We start from the raw sequence: 23,448 nt of genomic DNA on the forward strand, positions 1-23,448 counted from the left end.
TGCACTTACTTCACATCAAATATTACACTTTGAAATATTTTTGGTGGAAAATGTTGCATATGTTGTGTGTTTGCCACAAAAAAACAAAGTTTTCTATGACAAAAAGGGCATAAAACATTTAGGAAAAAATAAACTTGATATCGACAAAGTTGATCAAGAGGTTTAAGCGTTGAAAAAAGTTCTTTAAGACTTAATCTTTTTACATTTTTCTGACTGAGAGTCTTCCTGAAACTTGAGAGGAGCCATAAGGTAAAAACAAATGTATAAATTGTATTGGTTTTGAAAATGAAACATTTTAAAGGGCCCCAGCATGTTTGCATTTTTCAGTGTGCGGAAAAGTTAGGACACCCCGATTTACGGTATTCCGTTCCTTCACTGACACCTAGTGGCCAGGTTGTTGTTTTTTTATTTTACTACAAAACATCTTTCCTCAGTAAACTCGATTGATGTTTTAATTAAATATTTTAAATAAACAACAATTACACATGTATAAATAAAAAATACATGAAAATACATGCAAAAAAAGCACGTTTCCTTTTTGAGCTTTCTCATTGGATACAGCCAAGACAGGGCGTGAGTAAGCCGCCCCCTCATTGGCTGCTGCGCTGTCCTGTCTGTCCTAGCGGGTCCGTGAAGGTGAACCCGGCTACTCGCTATCTTTCTCCCTGCCTGCTCGCTGGAAGCCCCCCGTCTTCCTCCTCAGCCATGTCTGTGTTCGGCGACGTCCCGCAGGCGCCCCCGGTGGCCGTCTTCAAGCTGAGCGCCGACTTCAGGGAAGACGGCCATCCCCAGAAAGTCAATCTGGGCGTCGGAGGTGAGCGGCTAACGATGCTAATGCTAACTGGTCCCATCCTGCCGTGGTGCGTTCGCGGCGTCCTGTCACCAAACGCCCTCGTCGACGTCAACAATCAAGAATATCGTTATCGCCACGATTCACCGTATATTCGCGATCATGTGTCTTAGTTATAGATGGGTGCAGATTTAATTGGCCTCTGGAAACTCGTCCCGTGACAACTATGACGTTACTGTGTCCTCCGAGTTTGACTTTTCCTGCCGTGAACCACGCCCCGCGAACGCATCAATTTCCGACAGCCTCGATAAGATGCACAAACAGAAGAAAACACTTTGTGTAAAAAAATAATAAATATTCTACAGTAGAAATAAACACACAAGCTTTCTTGTGAATGACTTTCGAGCGTTTTTTTTTTTTTTTTTAAATTCCATAAACCTTTATTTATAAACTGAAACATTTACAAACAATCGAGAAATAATAATTATGTAACATATTTTTATGGGCTTTCCTCTTTGCGATGTTAAGTTCCTGATATACGCTGTTATACAGTATATGCCTTGAGCTCTTATTTTGAAGGCGCTAAGAGCGGAAGTGATGACACGTGGTAGCATACTTGCCAACACTCCCGAATTTTCCAAGAGACTCCCGAAATTCAGCGCCTCTCCCGAAAATCTCCCGGGACAAATATTCTCCCGAAAATCTCCCCATTTTCAGCCGGAGCTGGAGGGGGCGAGTGAGGACAGCCTTTTTTCACAACGGGAGGACAACAGGGTGACAAGAAATAAATCATCCAGACGAGAGATAAATTGTATTATTATGTTTATCTTACCTAAAAATAAATATATTTATTAATAAAAAAATAAAAAACATTTTTACTATATTTTGCTAAAAACTTCAAAATTAATTGTATTTTTATTTGTATTTTTTCTGACTCTTTATTACATCCAGGCATTAGAATTATACATTAAAATAAACATATTTGAAATAATTAATTTTAAATTATCATAATAATTCATTTAAAATGACCATATTTAATTATTAAAATAATTGCTTGTTTATCAACAACTTTAGCATTTTATTCATTACATTTTGAAGCTCTCAGAAGCCAAGTTATGTTATATTCCTTAAGATTTATTTATGCAAGTTTGAAGTATCAATTATCTAAACACAGTTTTGTTTGCATATTTTCAGGATGTAGATATATATATATATATATATATATATATATATATATATATATATATATATATATATATATATATATATATATATATATGAAATACTTGACTTGGTGAATTCTAGCTGTCAATATACTCCTCCCCTCTTAACCACGCCCCCAACCACGCCCTGCCCCACCCCCGAACACGCCCCCACCTCCCGAAATCGGAGGTCTCAAGGTTGGCAAGTATGCGTGGTAGTGGAGCGGGGGTTTTCAAATGTCGCCTATACTGTATGAAACTACAAAATAAAAAAACACGGAGGCTCCAGTTTACACGAGGACCACTTTATTTACCTTCTTTCAAAAACCCCCGCTCCACTACCACGTGTCATCACTTCCGCTCTTAGCGCCTTCAAAATAAGAGCTCAAGGCTGTATAACAGGAACTTAACATCACAAAGAGGAAAGCCCATAACAATAGTTTACAATAATAATCAAAATTAAAGCTGCAAGCAGCATAGGTCGGGCCCGCGTATTTGGCAGGTGCTAGTCCTAAGTGTCCCAATACTTTTGTCAAGTTTTAGTCCCAAGTGTCCCAATACTTTTGTCTACTTTTAGTCTGAAGTGTCCCAAGACTTTTGTCTAGTGTACCTACCTTGTCTGCATTGTGTGGGCACGTTGGTGCTTCCTGCTTTTAAGCAGCCATCTTAAAAAAACAGCAGCGCAGCAGCATCAGCGCAGCGGTTCTTTGAAGGCTCATAAAATCAAAACCGGAGCAGTTAGAAAAATTATTTCGATAACTTTTATTTGGAAGGGTTCAATCTCTCTCCTGTGTTATTTTGAAGCTGATACGACAAACGCGCTCAGAGGAGATAATGTTTGAAGAGAAGTGACCGGTTTATAAAAAAAAAATTGTTTTGAAGGGGAAATTGCAAACTTCCTGTTGATTTTTGCTGGGGGTTGTCAATATATGAAATGTAGGTCTAAGTGAGACCTACATAGAGGTTTTTGTTTCATGTCTCTCCGACCTTCCCAGTGGGAGTTACAGGCAGTTTTGCAATTTTTTTCTTCCGAGGAGCAGTTTTTTCTGCGTTTTATTTAAAAATTGCGCTAGAGCGCAATTTTGAGATTTGGGGTTAGGTTTTTTATAAGATCGCAATTTTTGCCAGTCCTGATGTGTGCGTTCAGTTTGGTGAGTTTTGAAGCATGTTAAGGGGGTCAAATTTCAGCTCAAAGAGGCAAAAGTTACTGTTTTTAGTACTTTTTTGTCTTGAAGGGGGAATTGCCAACTTCCTGTTGATTTTAGCCCGACAATGTACTATGATGAAATGTAGGTCTAAGTCAGACCTACATAGAGGTTTTTGTTTCATGTCTCTCCGACCTTCCTAATGGGAGTTACAGGCAGTCTAGTTTTCTTTTCCCTAGGGGGCGCTAGAGCGCAATTTTGAGTTTTGTGGTTCGTTTTTTTTTTAAAAAAAGGCAATTTTCGCTGGTCCTGATGTGTGGGTCAAATATGGTGAGTTTTGAAGCATGTTAAGTGGGTCAAATTACAGTTTATTGTGGGTGCGGAAGAATAATAAAGAATAAATAAAACCTTACAAATACAATAGGTCCTTATGTCCCATTGCATAAGGACTCCCTTTGGGAGTCCTTATACAATGGGCCATGCGGGCCCTAATAATAAAACCTTACAAATTCAATAGGTCCTTATGTCCCATTGCATAAGGACTCCCCGTGGGAGTCCTTATGCAATGGGCCATGCGGGCCCTAATAAAACCTTACAAATTCAATAGGTTTTTATGTCCCATTGCATAAGGACTCCCTTTGGGAGTCCTTTTGCAATGGGCCATGCGGGCCCTAATAAGTAGAAAAACAGTATAAATCAGCGCCAGGGAGTTATAAACTCTAAATAAAGTAACCCTTTCCAGCGTTTGTAGCACTTAGCTGCCGCGCATGGTGATGTCATACCGCACCCTCAGGAATCGTAAACAAGACTGGCAAATGGTTTCCCGGATTTGAAACACTGGAGAGAACCGGTTTTCCCCTCACCCCGAGGCACACGTTTGGGTGGATCGGTGCTTGCATGAATGTTTTGATTAGGGATGGGGCAACATGGCTGAAAACTGTATCACGATAACAGTGTTTTTATATAGGTCGATATCGATAATTATTGATATTTTTATGACCTGTGGAATGTAAGGAGCAGGAGAAAAATACATTTTATTTTAGATATAACTCTCTTCTGAATATAATCCCATCGACTATCAAGGCAGAAAGGAAATGTCAACGCAAGCGTGGAAAACACTCCCAACAATGTCAACAACATAGATGAATCACATTGAACACTTAACAATAAGCTCTTATAATGAAGGAATATGTAAGAAATGCTTCATAAAGTGTAAGAAAATAGTGCAGATTGTGAAAATGAAACCCGACTGACAAGGTTCACAAAGATTTTAGACGCAAAGTATTCATTTTTTTTTAAGGATTTTAGAGATAAAGGGGAGGTGCATCGTTTACAGACCACATAATCTAAAAACTGTCCAGGTGACTTTTTCTTTTTTATCCACAATTTCTTCATCTGGGACTTTCTCTTCTCACTCCATGCAAAGAATCAACCACCAGATTGCGCAACCAAACTTTGATAGCTTGTTACCTGATTGGCTGTCTCACTTCCTGCCAGAGAGCGAGTGCCTTCTTCCATGCAACCAAATTTGCATTGCATATTCCAATATAGATTTATGGCCCAGCCCTAGTTTTAACCTATGAACATGAAACCAGATGTATGTATATATAAAGTGATGGTTTCTCTGCCATCTGTGGTCCAGCCGTAGCCTTGGTCTGATACGTGATACGAGACGTGGCGAGATGCTGCGAGTTCCTGGCGGGTCAAACGTGTTGCACGCCAGTTAAGTTTAGTGTGCTTGTCAGTCATGTGACCTTCAGTCACACTCACTCGCTCATCCAAAAAACCGGAGCCCCATACAGTGGAACCTCGATGTACCAACCTAATCGGAAAAGGTTGTATATTGAACTGAAATGCTAACAGTTAGCATGCTGGCCGGATAGCATCGAGTAAGAAAAATGAGCAGAATAAGCTTAAAAAGGCTAGCATGCCTACAGTTAGCATTAGTGACATACTAAAATGAAGGACACTTAGGTGTATACCTATTAAATTAGCTAATAAAGCTAGCATGCTAACTGTACATGTGTCAAATACCAAAATATATCAATCGTAGGTGTGGACCTAAAAAGTATGTTTAAAATGATAGCATGCTAACGTTAACATGCATCAAGACTCAACATATGATTGAGGTGTAAACAACAAGCATATCAACGTTAGCATGCTAACAGGCATCATTCGTCAATGACTAAACATTTGACGCTGAGGTGTATACCTCCAAAATTAGCTAACAAAAATTGCTAACACACTCACGTTAGCATGCTAACAGGTATCCTTCGTCAATTAACAACATATTTGACGTTGAGGTGTATACCTACAAAATTAGCAAAAATATAGCTAACATATCAACGTTAGCATGCTAACAGGCATCATTCGTTAATTAACACAATATTTGACAAAATTAGCTAAAAAAATTGATAACAGACTAACGTTAGCATGCTAACAGGTATCCTTCGTCAATTAACAACATATTTGACGTTGAGGTGTATACCTACAAAATTAGCAAAAATATAGCTAACATATCAACGTTAGCATGCTAACAGGCGTCATTCGTTAATTAACACAATATTTGACAAAATTAGCTAAAAAAATTGATAACACACTAACGTTAGCATGCTAACAGGTATCCGTCGTCAATTAACAAAATATTTGACGTTGAGGTGTATACCTACAAAATTAGCAAAAATATAGCTAACATATCAACGTTAGCGTGCTAACAGGCATCATTCGTTAATTAACACAATATTTGACAAAATTAGCTAAAAAAAATTGATAACACGCTAACGTTAGCATGCTAACAGGCATCATTCGTCAATTAACAAAATATTTGACGCTGAGGTGTATACCTACAAATTAGCCAAAAAAAATAGCACACATATCGACATTAGCATGCTAACAAACATCATTCGTCAATTAACAAAATATTTGACGCTGAGGTGTATACCTACAAAATTAGCTAAAAAAATTGCTAATACACTAATTTTAGCATGCTAACAGGCATCATTCCTCAATTGACAAAATATTTGACGCTAAGGTGTATACCTACAAAATTAGCTAAAAAAAATAGCTAACACACGCACGTTAGCATGCTGACAGGCATCATTCGTCAATTAACAAAATATTTGACGCTGAGGTGTATTCCTCCAAAATTAGCAAAAATATAGCTAACATATCAACGTTAGCATGCTAACAGGTATCCTTCGTCAATTAACAAAATATTTGACGTTGAGGTGTACACCTACAAAATTAGCAAAAATATAGCTAACATATCAACGTTAGCATGCTAACAGGCATCATTCGTCAATTAACACAATATTTGACGCCGAGGTGTATACCTACAAATTAGCCAAAAAAAAAGCACACATATCGACATTAGCATGCTAACAAACATCATTCGTCAATTAACAAAATATTTGACGCTGAGGTGTATACCTACAAAATTAGCTAAAAAAATTGCTAATACACTAATTTTAGCATGCTAACAGGCATCATTCCTCAATTGACAAAATATTTGACGCTAAGGTGTATACCTACAAAATTAGCTAAAAAAAATAGCTAACACACTCACGTTAGCATGCTGACAGGCATCATTCGTCAATTAACACAATATTTGACGCTGAGGTGTATACCTAAAAAATTTGCAAAAAAATAGCACATATATCTACGTTAGCATGCCAATAGGCATCATTCGTCAATTAACAAAATATTTGACGCTGAGGTGTATACCTACAAAATTAACAAAAATATAGCTAATATATCAACGTTAGCATGCTAACAGGCATCATTTGTCAATTAATAAAATATTTGACGCTGAGGTGTTTACCTACAAAATTAGAAAAAAAATAGCACACATCGACGTTAGCATGCTAACAGGCATCATGGTCAATTGACAAAATATTTGAAGCTGAGGTGTATACCTAAAAAATTAGCAAAAAAATAGCACATATATCTACGTTAGCATGCCAATAGGCATCATTCGTCAATTAACAAAATATTTGACGCTGAGGTGTATACCTACAAATTAGCCAAAAAATAGCACACATATCGACATTAGAATGCGAACAGGCACCAACGGTCAATTAACAAAATATTATACGCGGAGGTGTATACCTCCAAAATTAGCAAAAATATAGCTAATATATTGACGTTAGCATACTAACAAGCATCATTCGTCAATTAACAAAATATTTGACGCTGAGATGTATACCTACAAAATTAACAAAAAAAATAGCACATATGTCAACGTTAGCATGCTAACAGGCATCATTTGTCAATTAACAAAATATTTGACGTCAAGGTGTATACCTACAAAATTAGCTAAAAAAATTGCTAACACACTAACGTTAGCATGCTAACAGGCATCATTCGTCAATTAACAAAATATTTGACGCTGAGGTGTATACCTACAAAATTAGCAAAAATATAGCACACATATCAACGTTAGCATGCTAACAGGCATCATTCGTCAATTAACAAAATATTTGAAGCTGAGGTGTATACCTACAAAATTAACACAAATATAGCTAACATATCAACGTTAGCATGCTAACAGGTATCATTCGTCAATTAACAAAATATTTGACGCTGAGGTGTATACCTACAAAATTAGATAAAAAAAAAATTGCTAACACACTCACGTTAGCATGCTGACAGGCATCATTCGTCAATTAACAAAATATTTGACGCTGAGGTGTATACCTACAACATTTGCAAAAAAATAGCACACATATCAACGTTAGCATGCTAACAGGCATCATTCCTCAATGAACAAAATATTTGATGTTGAGGTGTATACCTACAAAATTAGCAAAAATATAGCTAACATATCAACGTTAGCATGCTAACAGGTATCATTCGTCAATTAACAAAATATTTGAAGCTGAGGTGTGTACCTAAAAAATTTGCAAAAAAATAGCACATATATCTACGTTAGCATGCCAATAGGCATCATTCGTCAATTAACAAAATATTTGACGCTGAGGTGTATACCTACAAATTAGCCAAAAAATAGCACACATATCGACGTTAGCATGCTAACAGGCATCACGGTCAATTGACAAAATATTTGACGCCGAGGTGTATACCTACAAAATTAGCAAAAATATAGCTAACATATCAACGTTAGCATGCTAACAGGCATTCTTTGTCAATTAACAAAATATTTGATGCCAAGGTGTATACCTACAAAATTAGCTAAAAAAATTGCTAACACACTAACGTTAGCATGCTAACAGGCATCATTCGTCAATTAACAAAATATTTGATGTCGAGGTGTATGCCTACAAAATTAGCAAAAAAATAGCACACATATCGACGTTAGCATGCTAACAGCCATCATTCGTCAATTAACAAAATATTTGACGCTGAGGTGTATACCTACAAAATTAGCAAAATAAATAGCACATATATCAACGTTAGCATGCTAACAGGCATCATTCGTCAATTAACAAAATATTTGATGTCGAGGTGTATACCTACAAAATTAGCAAAAAAATAGCACACATATCGACGTTAGCATGCTAACAGCCATCATTCGTCAATTAACAAAATATTTGACGCTGAGGTGTATACCTACAAAATTAGCAAAATAAATAGCACATATATCAACGTTAGCATGCTAACGGGCATCATTCGTCAATTAACAAAATATTTGACGCCAAGGTGTATACCTACAAAATTAACAAAAATATAGCTAACATATCGACGTTAGCATGCTAACAAGCATCATTCGTCAATTAACAAAATATTTGACGCTGAGATGTATACCTACAAAATTAGCAAAAAAATAGCACATATGTCAACGTTAGCATGCTAACAGGCATCATTTGTCAATTAACAAAATATTTGACGCCAAGGTGTATACCTACAAAATTAGCTAAAAAAAATATGCTAACACACTAATGTTAGCATGCTAACAGACATCATTCGTCAATTAACAAAATATTTAACGCCAAGGTGTATACCTACAAAATTAGCTAAAAAAAATATGCTAACACACTAATGTTAGCATGCTAACAGACATCATTCGTCAATTAACAAAATGTTTGACGCTGAGGTGTATACCTACAAAATTAGCAAAAAAATAGCACACATATCGACGTTAGCATGCTAACAGGCATCATTCGTCAATTAACAAAATATTTGACGCTGAGGTGTATACCTAAAAAATTTGAAAAAAAATAGCACATATATCAACGTTAGCATGCTAACTAACAGGCATCATTCGTCAATTAACAAAATATTTGATGTCGAGGTGTATACCTACAAAATTAGCAAAAATATAGCTAACATATCGACGTTAGCATGCTAACAGACATCATTCGTCAATTAACAAAATATTTGATGCTACAAAATTAGCAAAAAAATGCTATAATGCTAATATTAGAATGTGCATGCTAAAGTCACGTTGGGTAGACTATGTCTGGCCTGGGAACGCCTCGGGATCCCCCGGGAAGAGCTGGACGAAGTGGCTGGGCAGAGGAAAGTCTGGGCTTCCCTGCTTAGGCTGCTGCCCCCGCGACCCGACCTCTGATAAGCGGAAGAAGATGGATGGGCATGCTAAATGAGTAGCGGTAAACAAAGGATGCAAGGCAGCTCAACAAGGCAAGGGTCGGGTGTGCTAATAACACAGGCAGCCATCTTGCGTCATCAGTAGGCGATGACGTCATCAACAGACGGTAGCCGGGGTCATGTGACGTGCTCGCAAAGTGCTAAAGTGACGATGTTTCTCAGCCTACCGCACAGACGACTGCCAGCCGTGGGTGCTGCCGGTGGTCAAGAAGGTGGAGCGACTCATCGTGGACGACCACAGTCTCAACCACGAGTACCTGCCCATCCTCGGACTGCCCGAGTTCCGCTCGGCCGCCTCCAAGGTCGCCCTGGGAGACGACAGCCCCGCCATCTTGGAGAAGCGGGTGAGGCCCCTCGTGCGCCCGCGTCACCCTCTCGGGCGTGTTCCGTTGCCGTAAACGCTGCTTGGTCTCAGGTGGGCGGCGTCCAGGCCCTGGGCGGGACGGGCGCGCTGAGGATCGGCGCGGAGTTCCTGCGGCGTTGGTACAACGGCGTCAACAACACGGCCACGCCCGTCTACGTGTCTGCGCCCACCTGGGGTGTGTACACCGGCAGCGGTTGTCATCAATGTGTTGTGTTGTCACCATGCTTTTTGTGCGTCCAGAGAACCACAACAGCGTGTTTGCTGACGCCGGGTTCAAAGACATCCGGCCGTACCGCTACTGGGACGCTGCCAAGAGGGGGCTGGACCTCAGTGGCCTGCTGGAAGACCTGGAGGTGACCTCTTTGGATCCCGTCCTGCAGATGGCAGCATTGCACACTTTAACACGTGTGGCAGCTGCACACTTACCCCAAAACATGGCACTGACAGCTGGCATACAAAACCCAAAACCGGTGAAGTTGTCACGTTGTGTAAATGGTAAATAAAAAGATAATAAAAAAATTTATACAAATAAAAACTAGACCAACCAAATAGCTAGAACTAGTATGCATATATCTAAAAAAAAAAGGCTTTTTAAAAAAAAGAAGGGTTTTTAAGCCTTTTTTAAAAGCATCCACAGTCTGTGGTGCCCTCAGGTGGTCAGGGAGAGCGTTCCACAGACTAGTAGCGGCGGAGCAGAAAGCCCGGTCTCCCATTGTTCGTAGCTTTGTCCTCGGGAGGTTGGAGGAGGTTAGCCTGTCCGGAGCGGAGGTGTCGTGTGGGGGTTTTGGGGGTGAGCAGTTCTTTGAGGTAGAGGGGGGGCATTTCCATGGAGGCACCGGTGGGTTAGTAGGGAGACGTTGTATTCAATCCTGAGCGTAACAGGAAGCCAGTGAAGGGATTTGAGAATTGGTGTGGTATGGTCATATTTCCGCACTCTCATCAGGATCCTAGTACCACGTGGCTTGGCATTGTTTTGCTGACATAAGCAGGGGCGTCCATGGTAACGTTGTTTGGATGGCAACAAAACCTGTATGTACCTTTCAGCATTAATGGTGCCTTCACAGATGTGTAAGTTACCCATGTCTTGGGCACTAATACACCCCCATACCATCACACATGCTGGCTTTTACACTTTAAGCCTATAACAATCCGGATGGTTCTTTTCCTCTTTGGTCCAGAAGACACGACGTCCACAGTTTTCCAAAAACAATTTGAAATGTGGACTCGTCAGACCACAGAACACTTTTCCACTTTGCATCAGTCCATCTTAGACGAGCTCGGGGCCCAGCGACGTTTCTGGGTGTTGTTGATAAATGGTTTACGCTTTGTCTAGCAGAGGTTTAACTTGCACTTACAGATGTAGCAACCTACTGTAGTTACTGACAGTGGTTTTCTGAAGTGTTCTTGAGCCCATGTGGTGATATCCTTTTACAGACTGATGTCGCTTTTTGATGCAGTACCGCTTGAGGGATCGAAGGTCACGGGCATTCAATGTTGGTTTTCAGCCTCGCCGCTTACATGCAGTGATTTCTCCAGATTCTCCGAACCTTTTGATGATATTACAGACCATAGATGGTGAAATCCCTAAATTCCTTGCAATAGCTGGTTGAGAAATGTCGTTCTTAGACAATTTGCTCAGGCAAAGTGGTGACCCTCGCCCCGTCCTTGTTTGTGACCGACTGAGCATTTCATGGAAACTGCTTTTATACCCAATCATGGCACCCACCTGTTCCCAATTAGCCTGTTCACCTGTGGGATGTTCCAAATAAGTGTTTGACGAGCATTCCTCAACTTTATCAGTCTTTTTTGCCACTTGTGCCAGCTTTTTGGAAACATGTTGCAAACATCAAATTCCAAATGAGCTAATATTTGCAAAAAATAACAAAGTTGAAAAGGATTTGCAAATCATTGTATTCTGTTTTTATTTACCGTTTACACAACATGACAACTTCACTGGGTTTGGGGTTTGTATATGACTTGTAATAAAAACATTACAATAATCTATGTGACTTGTAATAAAAACATTACAATAATCTATGTGACTTGTAATAAAAACATTACAATAATCTATATGACTTGTAATAAAAACATTACAATAATCTATGTGACTTGTAATAAAAACATTACAATAATCTATATGACTTGTAATAAAACATACATAACAATAATCTATATGACTTGTAATAAAAACATGTATTACAATAATCTATATGACTTGTAACAAAAACATGTATTACAATAATCTATATGACTTGTAATAAAACATACATAACAATAATCTATATGCCTTGTAATAAAACATGTATTACAATAATCTATATGATGACTGCCAAGTGTCAATATTAAAAAAAAAAAGTACCTAACATTGATCCCTGAGGCACACCACATGTGATTCATGGCTCTGTTCATGTTGTCAATGTTGTTGTTGTTGTTGTCAATGATGTTGATGTTGGTGTCGTTGTTGTGGTGTTGTCAATGATGTTGGTGTCGTTGTTGTGGTGTTGTCAATGATGTTGATGTTGTTGTCAATGATGTTGATGTTGTTGTCAATGATGTTGATGTTGTTGTCAATGTTGTTGTCAATGATGTTGATGTTGTTGTTGTCAATGATGTTGATGTTGTCAATGATGTTGATGTTGTTGTCAATGTTGTTGTTGTCAATTATGTTGATGTTGTCAATGATGTTGATGTTGTCAATGGTGTTGTTGTCAATGATGTTGATGTTGTTGTCAATGTTGTTGTTGTTGTCAATGATGTTGATGTTGTCAATGTTGTTGTTGTCAATGATGTTGATGTTGTCAATGTTGTTGTTGTCAATGATGTTGATGTTGTTGTCAATGTTGTTGTCAATGATGTTGATGTTGTCAATGTTGTTGTTGTTGTCAATGATGTTGATGTCAATGATGTTGATGTTGTCAATGATGTTGATGTTGTCAATGGTGTTGTTGTTGTCAATGATGTTGATGTTGTCAATGGTGTTGTTGTTGTCAATGATGTTGATGTTGTCAATGTTGTCGATGTTGATGTTGTTGTCAATGTTGTTGTTGTCAATGATGTTGATGTTGTTGTCAATGATGTTGATGTTGTCAATGTTGTTGTTGTCATTGATGTTGATGTTGTTGTCAATGTTGTTGTTGTTGTCAATGATGTTGATGTTGTCAATGTTGTTGTTGTTGTCATTGATGTTGATGTTGTTGTCAATGTTGTTGTCAATGATGTTGATGTTGTTGTCAATGTTGTTGTTGCCAATGATGTTGATGTTGTTGTCAATGTTGTTGTTGTTGTCAATGATGTTGATGTTGTCAATGTTGTTGTTGTCAATGATGTTGATGTTGTTGTCAATGATGTTGATGTTGTTGTCAATGTTGTTGTTGTCAATGATGTTGATGTTGTTGTCAATGTTGTTGTTGTTGTCAATGATGTTGATGTTGTCAATGTTGTTGTTGTCAATGATGTTGATGTCAATGATGTTGATGTTGTCAATGATGTTGATGTTGTTGTCAATGGTGTTGTTGTTGCCAATGATGTTGATGTTGTCAATGTTGTTGTCAATGATGTTGATGTTGTTGTCAATGTTGTTGTTGTCAATGATGTTGATGTTGTTGTCAATGATGTTGATGTTGTCAATGTTGTTGTTGTTGTCATTGATGTTGATGTTGTTGTCATTGTTGTTGTCAATGATGTTGTTGTTGTCAATGATGTTGATGTTGTCAATGTTGATGTTGTTGTCAATGATGTTGATGTTGTCAATGATGTTGATGATGTTGTCAATGTTGTTGTTGTCAATGATGTTGATGTTGTCAATGATGTTGTCAATGATGTTGATGTTGTTGTCAATGATGTTGTTGTCGTTGTTGTTGTCAAGGATGTTGATATTGTCAATGTTGTTGTTGTCAATGTTGTTGTTGTCAATGATGTTGATGTTGTCAATGTTGTTGTTGTCAATGATGTTGATGTTGTCAATGATGTTGATGTTGTCAATGATGTTGATGTTGTCAATGTTGTTGTTGTCAATGATGTTGATGTTGTTGTCAATGATGTTGATGTTGTTGTCAATGATGTTGATGTTGTTGTCAATGTTGTTGTTGTCAATGATGTTGATGTTGTCAATGATGTTGATGTTGTTGTCAATGTTGTTGTTGTCAATGATGTTGATGTTGTTGTGGTTGTCAATGATGTTGATATTGTCAATGTTGTTGTTGTCAATTATGTTGATGTTGTCAATGTTGTTGTTGTCAATGATGTTGATGTTGTTGTCAATGATGTTGATGTTGTCAATGTTGTTGTTGTCAATGATGTTGATGTTGTCAATGATGTTGATGTTGTTGTCAATGATGTTGATGTTGTTGTCAATGTTGTTGTTGTTGTTGTTGTCAATGTTGTTGTTGTTGTTGTCAATGATGTTGTTGTTGTTGTCAATGATGATGATGTTGTTGTCAATGGTGATGATGTTGTCAATGATGATGATGTTGTTGTCAATGTTGTTGTTGTTGTTGTCAATGATGTTGTTGTTGTTGTCAATGATGATGATGTTGTTGTCAATGATGATGATGTTGTTGTGTTTGAACAGAAAGCTCCAGAAGGTTCCATCTTTGTTCTCCATGCTTGTGCTCACAACCCCACTGGAACAGATCCTAGTCCTGCTGAGTGGAAGCAAGTAGCAAACATCATCAAGGTGACTTCACTTCATGTTTGATGACATCTTGTCTGACATCTAGTTCTAATTCTTTCTTCTCCTTCTCCTTTTTACTTCTTTCTTTTCTTCTTTCCTTTTTTCTTTTTCTTCTCTTTCTTCTCCTTCTCCATATTTTCCTCCCTTTTTCTTCTCTTTGTTCTCCTTCTTCTCCATATTTTCCCTTTTTTTCTTGTCTTTCTTCTCCTCCTTCTCATGCTTTTCTTTCTTTCTTCTCTTTCTTCTCATTTTCTGTTTTTCTTCATTTTTCTCCTTTTCTTCTTTTCTTTTGCCTCCCCCACCCTTTTCCCTTCTTTTTGTCTTGTCTTTCTTCTCATCTTTCTTGTCATGCTTTTTCTTCTCTTTCTTCTCCTTTTTTGTCTTTCTTTTCTTCTGTCTTCGTTCCTTTTTTCTTCTCCTTCTCCATCTTTCCCCCCTTTTTTTCTCTTTCTCCTCCTTCTTCTGCTACACATTTTCTTTATTTTGTCTTGTCTTTCTTCTCATCGTTCTTCCCATGCTTTTTTTTCTCTTTCTTCTTCCTTTTCTTCTCTCTCTCCTTTTTACTTCTCCACATTTCCCCCTTTTTTCTTGTATATCTTCTCCTCCTCATGCTTTTTCTTCTTTCTTCTCCTTTTTCTTTTTCTTGTTCTTCTTTTCCTTTTTCTTCTTAATTTTTCTTCTTTGTTTTCTTCTGTCTTTGTTCCTTATTTTTCTTCTTCTCTTTCTTCTCCTCCATCTTTTCCTACTTTTTCTTGTCTTTCTTCTCCTTTTTCTTCTCTCTCCCTTTTACTTCTCTCCTCCTTCTCTGCATTTCCCCCTTTTTTCTTGTCTTTCTTCTCCTTCTCATGCTTTTTCTTCTTTCTTCTCCTTTTTCTTTTTCTTCTTAATTTTTCCTCCTTTCCCCTTTTTCTTCTTTGTTTTCGTCTGTCTTTGTTCCTTTTTCTTCTTCTCTTTCTTCTCCTCCATATTTTCCTCCTTTTTCTTGTCTTTCTTCTCCTTTTTATTTTCTCTCCTTTCTACTTCTCTCCTCCTTCACATTTCCCCTTTTTTCTTGTATTTCTTCTCCTTCTCATGCTTTTTCTTCTTTCTTTTCCTTTTTCTTCTCTCTCCCTTTTACTTCTCCTCCTTCTTCTCCACATTTCCCCTTTTTTCTTGTCTTTCTTCTCCTGCTCCTCATGTTTTTTCTTCTTTCTTCTTTTTCTTTTTCTTCTATTCCTTTTTCTTCTTAATTTTTCTCCTTTTCCTTTTTTCTCCTTTTCCTTTTTTCTTTTTCTCTTTCTTCTCCTCCATCTTTTCCTCCTTTTCTTGTCTTTCTTCTCCTTTTTCTTCTCTCTCTCCCCTTTACTTCTCTCCTCCTTCTTCTCCACATTTTCCCCTTTTTTCTTGTCCATCTCATGCTTTTTCTTCTTTCTTCTCCTTTTTCTTTTTCTTTTATTCCTTTTTCTTTTTAAATTTTTCTCCTTTTCCTTTTTTCTTCTTTGTTTTCTTCTGTCTTTGTTCCTTTTTTTCTTCTTTTCTTTCTTCTTCTCCATTTTTTCCTCCTTTTTCTTGTCTTTTTTTCTCCTTTTTTTCTCTCTCTCCTCCTTCTCCACATGTTCCCCTTTGTTCTTGTCTTTCTTCTCCTCCTTCTCATGTTTTTTCTTTTTCTTCTGTTCCTTTTTCTTCTTCATTTTTCTCCTTTTCCTCTTTGTTTTCTTCTGTCTTTGTTCCTTTTTTTCCCTTCTTCTCTTTCTTCTCCACCTTTTCCTCCTTTTTCTTGTCTTTTGTCTCCTTTTTCTTCTCTTTCTCGTCCTTCTTCTTCTCCACCTTTTCTTTATTTGTTCTTGACATTCTTCTCATCTTTCTTCTCATCTTTTTTTCTTCTTTCTTCTCCTTTTGTTCTTTCTTTGGTCCTTTTTTCTTCTTCTTTTCTTTCTTCTCCTCATTTTTCCCTTTTCCGTCTCCTCTTTCCTTTCTTCTCTTTCTCTCTTCTCTCGGTCCTCTTTTTCTTCTCATCCCTCCACTCTTCCTTCTCCTCCTCCTTCTCGTTTCCAGAGGAGGAATCTCTTCACCTTCTTTGACTCCGCCTACCAGGGCTTCGCCTCAGGCTCCCTGGAAAAAGACGCCTGGGCCATCCGCTACTTTGTGTCTGAGGGCTTTGAGCTCTTTGTGGCTCAGTCCTTCTCCAAGAACTTTGGGCTGTACAGTGAGTACATGTAGAGTACACATAGAGTACACGCAGAGTACACGTAGAGTAGAAGGTGAGCAGCCACATTAAGAATGTGTCTCCTCCACAGACGAGAGGGTGGGCAACCTGACAGTGGTGGCGCGCGATGGCGACAATCTGTCTCGCATCCTGTCCCAGATGGAGAAGATCGTCAGGACCACCTGGTCCAACCCGCCCTCACAGGGGGCGCGCATCGTCAGCAAGACCCTCAACTGCCCCGAGCTCTTCGCGGAATGGTACGTCCCGTCCCGTCACGTCACGTCACATCACGCGCCTCGCCGCGCTTCTCCTGTCCTGACCTCTGCGATGTCGCGGCGACAGGAAGTCCAACGTGAAGACCATGGCCGACCGGGTGCTCCTCATGAGGGACCAGCTCAAGTCCAAGCTGCAGGCTCTCGGCACCCCGGGGACCTGGGACCACATCACCCAGCAGATTGGCATGTTCAGCTTCACCGGACTCAACCGTACGCACGCACACACACACACACACACGCACACACACACACACTGTAATTGTCCATTGTTGTTCCACAGCCAATCAGGTGAAGTTCATGATCAAGGAGAAGCACGTCTACTTGATGGCGAGCGGGCGCATCAACATGTGCGGCCTCACCTCCAAGAACATCGACTACGTGGCCCAGTCCATCCACGACGCCGTCACCCAGGTCCAGTAGAAGGCCACGCCCCCTCCAGCCCCGCCCACCCGGGCCTCTAAGCGGCCAACGGGAGCTCTTCCAGGCGGCGCTTCGTGTGACGTCAGGCCAGTACCGTCCTCACCTCCTTTGTAGCTGTCGTCATGGCAACCTCCACTGTACCTTCTCAAAGTGTCTGTCACCCACTGGACCCAAATACACTGAAATATGATCAAATGCTGTCTCACATCCTCACAGACACTCCAGCAGCTTTACTGAACGTTCTTGCAGGCGTTCTTCGCTTGTCTGAACGTTCTTTCAGGCGTTTTTCACTCGTCTGAACGTTCTTTCAAACGTTCTTTGCTAGTCCGAACGTTCTTTCAGGAGTTCTTCTCTCGTCTGAACGTTCTCTCAGGCGTTGTTCGCTCGTCTGAACGTTCTTTCAGGCGTTCTTCGCTCGTCCGAACGTTCTTTCAGGCGTTCTTCGCTTGTCTGAACGTTCTTTCAGGCGTTCTTTGCTCGTCCGAACGTTCTTTCAGGCGTTCTTCGCTCGTCCGAACGTTCTTTCAGGAGTTCTTCGCTCGTCCGAACGTTCTTTCAGGCGCTCTTCGCTCGTCTGAACGTTCTTTCAAACGTTCTTTGCTAGTCCGAACGTTCTTTCAGGAGTTCTTCTCTCGTCTGAACGTTCTCTCAGGCGTTCTTCGCTCGTCTGAACGTACTTTCAGGCGTTCTTAGCTCGTCTGAACGTTCTTTCAGGCGTTCTTAGCTCGTCTGAACGTTCTCTCAGGCGTTCATCGCTCGTCTGAACGTTCTTTCAGGCGTTCTTCGCTCATCTAAATCGTTCTTTCTGGCGTTCTTCGCTTGTCTGAACGTTCTTTCAGGCGTTTTTCACTCGTCTGAACGTTCTTTCAAACGTTCTTTGCTAGTCCGAACGTTCTTTCAGGAGTTCTTCTCTCGTCCGAACGTTCTTTCAGGCGTTCTTCGCTCGTCTGAACGTTCTTTCAAACGTTCTTTGCTAGTCCGAACGTTCTTTCAGGAGTTCTTCTCTCGTCTGAACGTTCTTTCAGGCGTTCTTCGCTCAACTGAATGTTCTTTCAGGCGTTCTTTGCTTGTCCGAACGTTCTTTCAGGACTTCTTCTCTTGTCTGAACGTTCTCTCAGGCGTTCTTCGCTCGTCTGAACGTTCTTTCAGGCGTTCTTCGCTTGTCTGAACGTTCTTTCAGGCGTTCTTCGCTCGTCTGAACGTTCTTTCAGGCGTTTTTCACTCGTCTGAACGTTCTTTCAGGCGTTCTTAGCTCGTCTGAACGTTCTTTCAGGCGTTCTTAGCTCGTCTGAACGTTCTCTCAGGCGTTCCTCTCTCGTCTGAACGTTCTCTCAGGCGTTCATCGCTCATCTGAACGTTCTTTCAGGCGTTTTTCACTCGTCTGAATGTTCTTTCAGGCGTTCTTTGCTAGTCCGAACGTTCTTTCAGGCGTTCTTTGCTTGTCCGAACGTTCTTTCAGGAGTTCTTCTCTTGTCTGAACGTTCTCTCAGGCGTTCTTCTCTCGTCTGAACGTTCTCTCAGGCGTTCATCGCTCATCTGAACGTTCTTTCAGGCGTTTTTCACTCGTCTGAACGTTCTTTCAGGCGTTCTTTGCTAGTCCGAACGTTCTTTCAGGCGTTCTTTGCTTGTCCGAACGTTCTTTCAGGAGTTCTTCTCTTGTCTGAACGTTCTCTCAGGCGTTCTTCACTCGTCTGAACTTACTTTCAGGCGTTCTTTGCTTGTCCAAACATTCTTTCAGGAGTTCATCTCTTGTCTGAACGTTCTTTCAGGTGTTCTTCGCTTGTCTGAACGTTTTTTCAGGCGTTCTTTGTTCGTCTGAACTATCTGTCAGGCGTTCTTTGCTCGTCTGAATGTTCTTTCAAGCGTTCTTTGCTCGTCCGAACGTTTTTTTCGGGCGTTCTTTGCTTGTTTGAATGCTCTTTCAGGCGTTCTTTGCTCGTCTGAGCGTTCTTTCAGGCGTTCTTCGCTCTTTCAAACGTTCTTTCAGAGGTGTCAGCACTGCTTGAACTCTACAGTATGTAACATTGCAAATATTAGGTGTCCCCATACTGTAACTATAACATATTCATATTCCTTTTGCTTGTTAAACGGACAAATAAAACCGTAAGAGTGCAACAAAATGTCTTCTCTTTCATGAAAATGTTTGGTGGAAATGATTTATTGTTCTGCGGTGTCATGCTTGGAGTTATTTCCCAACGACAACAAGGTTGTGTTCGGGCAGGGCGATACGGCTGGAGACTGTATCACGGTATCAGCGTTTTATGTCGGTCGTTAAAGATCAGTATGGAAATTAGGGAGTAGGAGAAAAAAATATTAAATGTGAACATTTTGATATATGTTTATATTTTATTTTATATTTACATATATATTATAATAATCTTTATTTGAATTTTTTTGCATATTTTTATATAGATTTTAAATGTTATATTTTGTATTAATCTTTATTTTATTTTTATTTATGTATTAATCTTGATTATTACATTTATTTTATTTGTGCATTTCTTCATTTTATATGTATTATTTTTATATGTATGTTTTTTTTTATTTTACATATTTTAAAAGTAATGTGTAATCCCTCAGCCATCAAGGCAGAAAGGAAATGTCAACACAAGCATGGAAAAGACTGTAAACAAAATATTAATATCACATTGAACATTTATCAATAAGCTCTTAGAAATAATGAATATGAAAGAAATGCTTCATAAAGTGTAAGAAAATAGTGCAAAGTACTCATTAAGCTGCTATGCAACAACATTTTCTTGAAGGATTTTAGAGATAAAGGGGAGGTGCGACATCAGCCGGTAACTTAACAATAAGTCTAAATCGAGGTTTCGTCTTTTAAGCAGAGGATGAATACATGTAAACATAGAGAAACTGAAAAAAAAAAAAATTTCTGCAGGTTTAGTGGCAGGAAGTTACAACTGTGCTCTAAGTGAGACCAGAAGGAAAAAAGCAAAAAATCTCAATGAGGAAAAAGCTGACATTTTTTGGTAACTGTACCACAATATTGGTATCGGGGCTACCCTAATGTCTATATATGTATTTGTATACATGTTTGTAAATATATTTATATGTGTGTGTGTATGTGTATATATATATATATATATATACATATATACAGTGTTGGGTTAGTTACTGAAAACCAGTAACTAGTTACAGTTACTAGTTACTTTATTTCAAAAGTAACTCAGTTACTAACTCAGTTACTTACACCAAAAAGTAATGCGTTACTGTGAAAAGTAACTATTTAGTTACTTCTTTTTTTCTTCTTTTTTTTTTAAAGCTCCCATTAATGCCCTTTTTGCCTTCATTTCAGTACTGTTATTGCACTGGAGAATAATACAATCTGTTGATCAACTTGACATACATTTTTATTTTCCTTTTAACATAATGAATGAAAAACAGTGCAACATAAAAAGGCATTCCTCCTTTCTTTAAACTTGGACCAATGACCATGAATAAAAAACAAGTTTAAGTGCAACATAAGAAGAAACATCATCTTCCTTGAAACATAGGTAGTGAAATAAAGCCTGACATCTGGAGTGATGCTGCTGTCTTCCACACTTGGAGCCATGGATTGTAGAATCCTTGTTTTCAGTGGCAGGATCATTGACACAGATGGTGAAGTTTCAGTGCTCAGTAGAGATGGAACACTTTTGAGGGATTTAAGCACCTGGAGGACCTCATCTGCCACTCTCACATCATCATCAGACAGGGTGACATTTGTCTTCAGGGTGTTGTGGGTCAATGCAGAGTATATAGCTGCCTGCTGCTCCAACATATCATAAGTGGAGTTCCACCTCGATGGGACATCATGTATGAGCAGGCAGCTTTAGCATTTCTTGCTTTGTCTTAAGCACATGAGCAGCTGTTGTGCTTGGGTGGAAGTAAGAAACCTTCCTGATCCTCCCAAAGAGGCGTTCCATCCTATTGACTGAGATTCCCTTCTGTGATGCCAAATTCACTACATGTGCAAAGCACCTATCTGTGGTCCCAGTCCTGCCTCATTCTCTGTAATTATTAGATTTTTGGCATTATCACGTGTGACTGGGATATCTTTATCTTCCATTCCTCCACTGCTTGTGTCAGCACCTGCGCAAGGTGACTCTCGTAGAGGGGGCGTGTCTTCTCATCTCCCAGTCTGCTGTGATGAAGTGAGCGCTTATAGTTCCGCTGGACGTCCACCCGTCTGTCATGAGCGCAACAGATGATGCTCGGGATAGTTCATCCACAACTTTTTTCTTCTCCTGCTCATAAAGATCTGGCACAATCTTATCGCTGAAGTGGGTGCGCGACGGGATGTCGTAACGTGGTTCAAGCACGTTCAGCATGTGTTTAAAACCCTCGTTTTGCACAACCGAGTCTGCACCTATAAACACACCGATTCAATGGCGGGGGCGTTCAAGCTCCTCCGTTACGCCGCTCGCCATGACCACGCTGTGTGTGGACTGAACGTGACAACAACTTTTTTTTTGTTTGTTTCCTATATCAAACCGCGTATCACACCCCTCCCCACACCCACACCCACACACACATAGACCGCGCCTCTTTTCTTCTCTCCGGCTTGTGACAGAGGAAGATTCAGAAGAACGACACCGCAGCGCTTTTGTTTCTAGCCGATACTACATCAAAAGTAACGTAAAATAACGCAGTAACGCATCATGTAGTAACGGTAACTAAATTACTGAATAAAAAAAAATAACGCGTTAGATTACTAGTTACCGCCGAAACTAACGGCGTTACAGTAACGCGTTACTTTGTAACGCGTTAGTCCCAACACTGCATATATATATATATATATATATGTGTATATATGTATATATATATACAGTGGGGCAAAAAAGTATTTAGTCAGCCACCAATTGTGCAAGTTCTCCCACTGAAAATGATGACAGAGGTCTGTAATTTTCATCATAGGTACACTTCAACTGTGAGAGACAGAATGTGAAAAAAAATCCAGGAATTCACATTGTAAGAATTTTAAAGAATTTATTTGTAAATTATGGTGGAAAATAAGTATTTGGTCAATAACAAAAATTCAACGCAATACTTTGTAATATAACCTTTGTTGGCAATAACAGAGGTCAAACGATTACTATAGGTCTTTACCAGGTTTGCACACACAGTAGCTGGTATTTTGGCCCATTCCTCCATGCAGATCTTCTCGAGAGCAGTGATGTTTTGGGGCTGTCGCCGAGCAACACAGACTTTCAACTCCCTCCACAGATTTTCTATGGGGTTGAGGTCTGGAGACTGGCGAGGCCACTCCAGGACTTTCAAATGCTTCTTACGGAGCCACTCCTTCGTTGCTCGGGCGGTGTGTTTGGGATCATTGTCATGCTGGAAGACCCAGCCACGTTTCATCTTCAAAGCTCTCACTGATGGAAGGAGGTTTTGGCTCTAAATCTCACGATACATGGCCCCATTCATTCTTTCCTTAACACGGATCAGTCGGCCTGTCCCCTTAGCAGAAAAACAGTCCCAAAGCATGATGTTTCCACCCCCATGCTTCACAGTAGGTGTGGTGTTCTTGGGATGCAACTCAGTATTCTTCTTCCTCCAAACAGGACGAGTTGAGTTTATACCAAAAAGTTGTATTTTGGTTTCATCTGACCACATGACATTCTCCCAATCCTCTGCTGTATCATCCATGTACTCTCTGGCAAACTTCAGACGGGCCTGGACATGCACTGGCTTAAGCAGGGGGACACGTCTGGCACTGCAGGATTTGATTCCCTGTCCGCGTAGTGTGTTACTGATGGTAACTTTTGTTACTTTGGTCCCAGCTCTCTGCAGGTCATTCACCAGGTCCCCCCGTGTGGTTCTGG

At 39.7% G+C, this 23,448-nt stretch overlaps 1 protein-coding gene across 1 annotated transcript; it reads left to right on the forward strand.

The window, feature by feature from the left end:
• Positions 1 to 598: 598 nt before the first annotated feature.
• On the forward strand, positions 599 to 19,740 carry LOC133621870 (aspartate aminotransferase, cytoplasmic-like). The gene is made up of 9 exons (XM_061984286.1): positions 599 to 814; positions 9,867 to 10,048; positions 10,120 to 10,243; positions 10,309 to 10,421; positions 14,639 to 14,743; positions 16,775 to 16,925; positions 17,017 to 17,182; positions 17,268 to 17,410; positions 17,481 to 19,740. The coding sequence occupies exons 1-9, from the start codon at positions 706 to 708 to the stop codon at positions 17,618 to 17,620; spliced, it is 1,233 nt and encodes a 410-aa protein (XP_061840270.1). The 5' UTR covers positions 599 to 705; the 3' UTR covers positions 17,621 to 19,740.
• Positions 19,741 to 23,448: the final 3,708 nt, after the last annotated feature.

The sequence above is a fragment of the Nerophis lumbriciformis genome, linkage group LG25 (assembly GCF_033978685.3).
Source record: "Nerophis lumbriciformis linkage group LG25, RoL_Nlum_v2.1, whole genome shotgun sequence".
Classification (NCBI taxonomy): Eukaryota; Metazoa; Chordata; class Actinopteri; order Syngnathiformes; family Syngnathidae; genus Nerophis; species Nerophis lumbriciformis.

Bases quoted from the DNA above. Each gene is read 5' to 3' on its own strand.
- LOC133621870 (XM_061984286.1), top strand. From the start codon at position 706: ATGTCTGTGTTCGGCGACGTCCCGCAGGCGCCCCCGGTGGCCGTCTTC. The intron at 10,244-10,308 runs GTGTGTACACCG...TTGTGCGTCCAG, and splicing joins CGTGTCTGCGCCCACCTGGG to AGAACCACAACAGCGTGTTT. The intron at 17,411-17,480 runs GTACGCACGCAC...GTTGTTCCACAG, and splicing joins CAGCTTCACCGGACTCAACC to CCAATCAGGTGAAGTTCATG.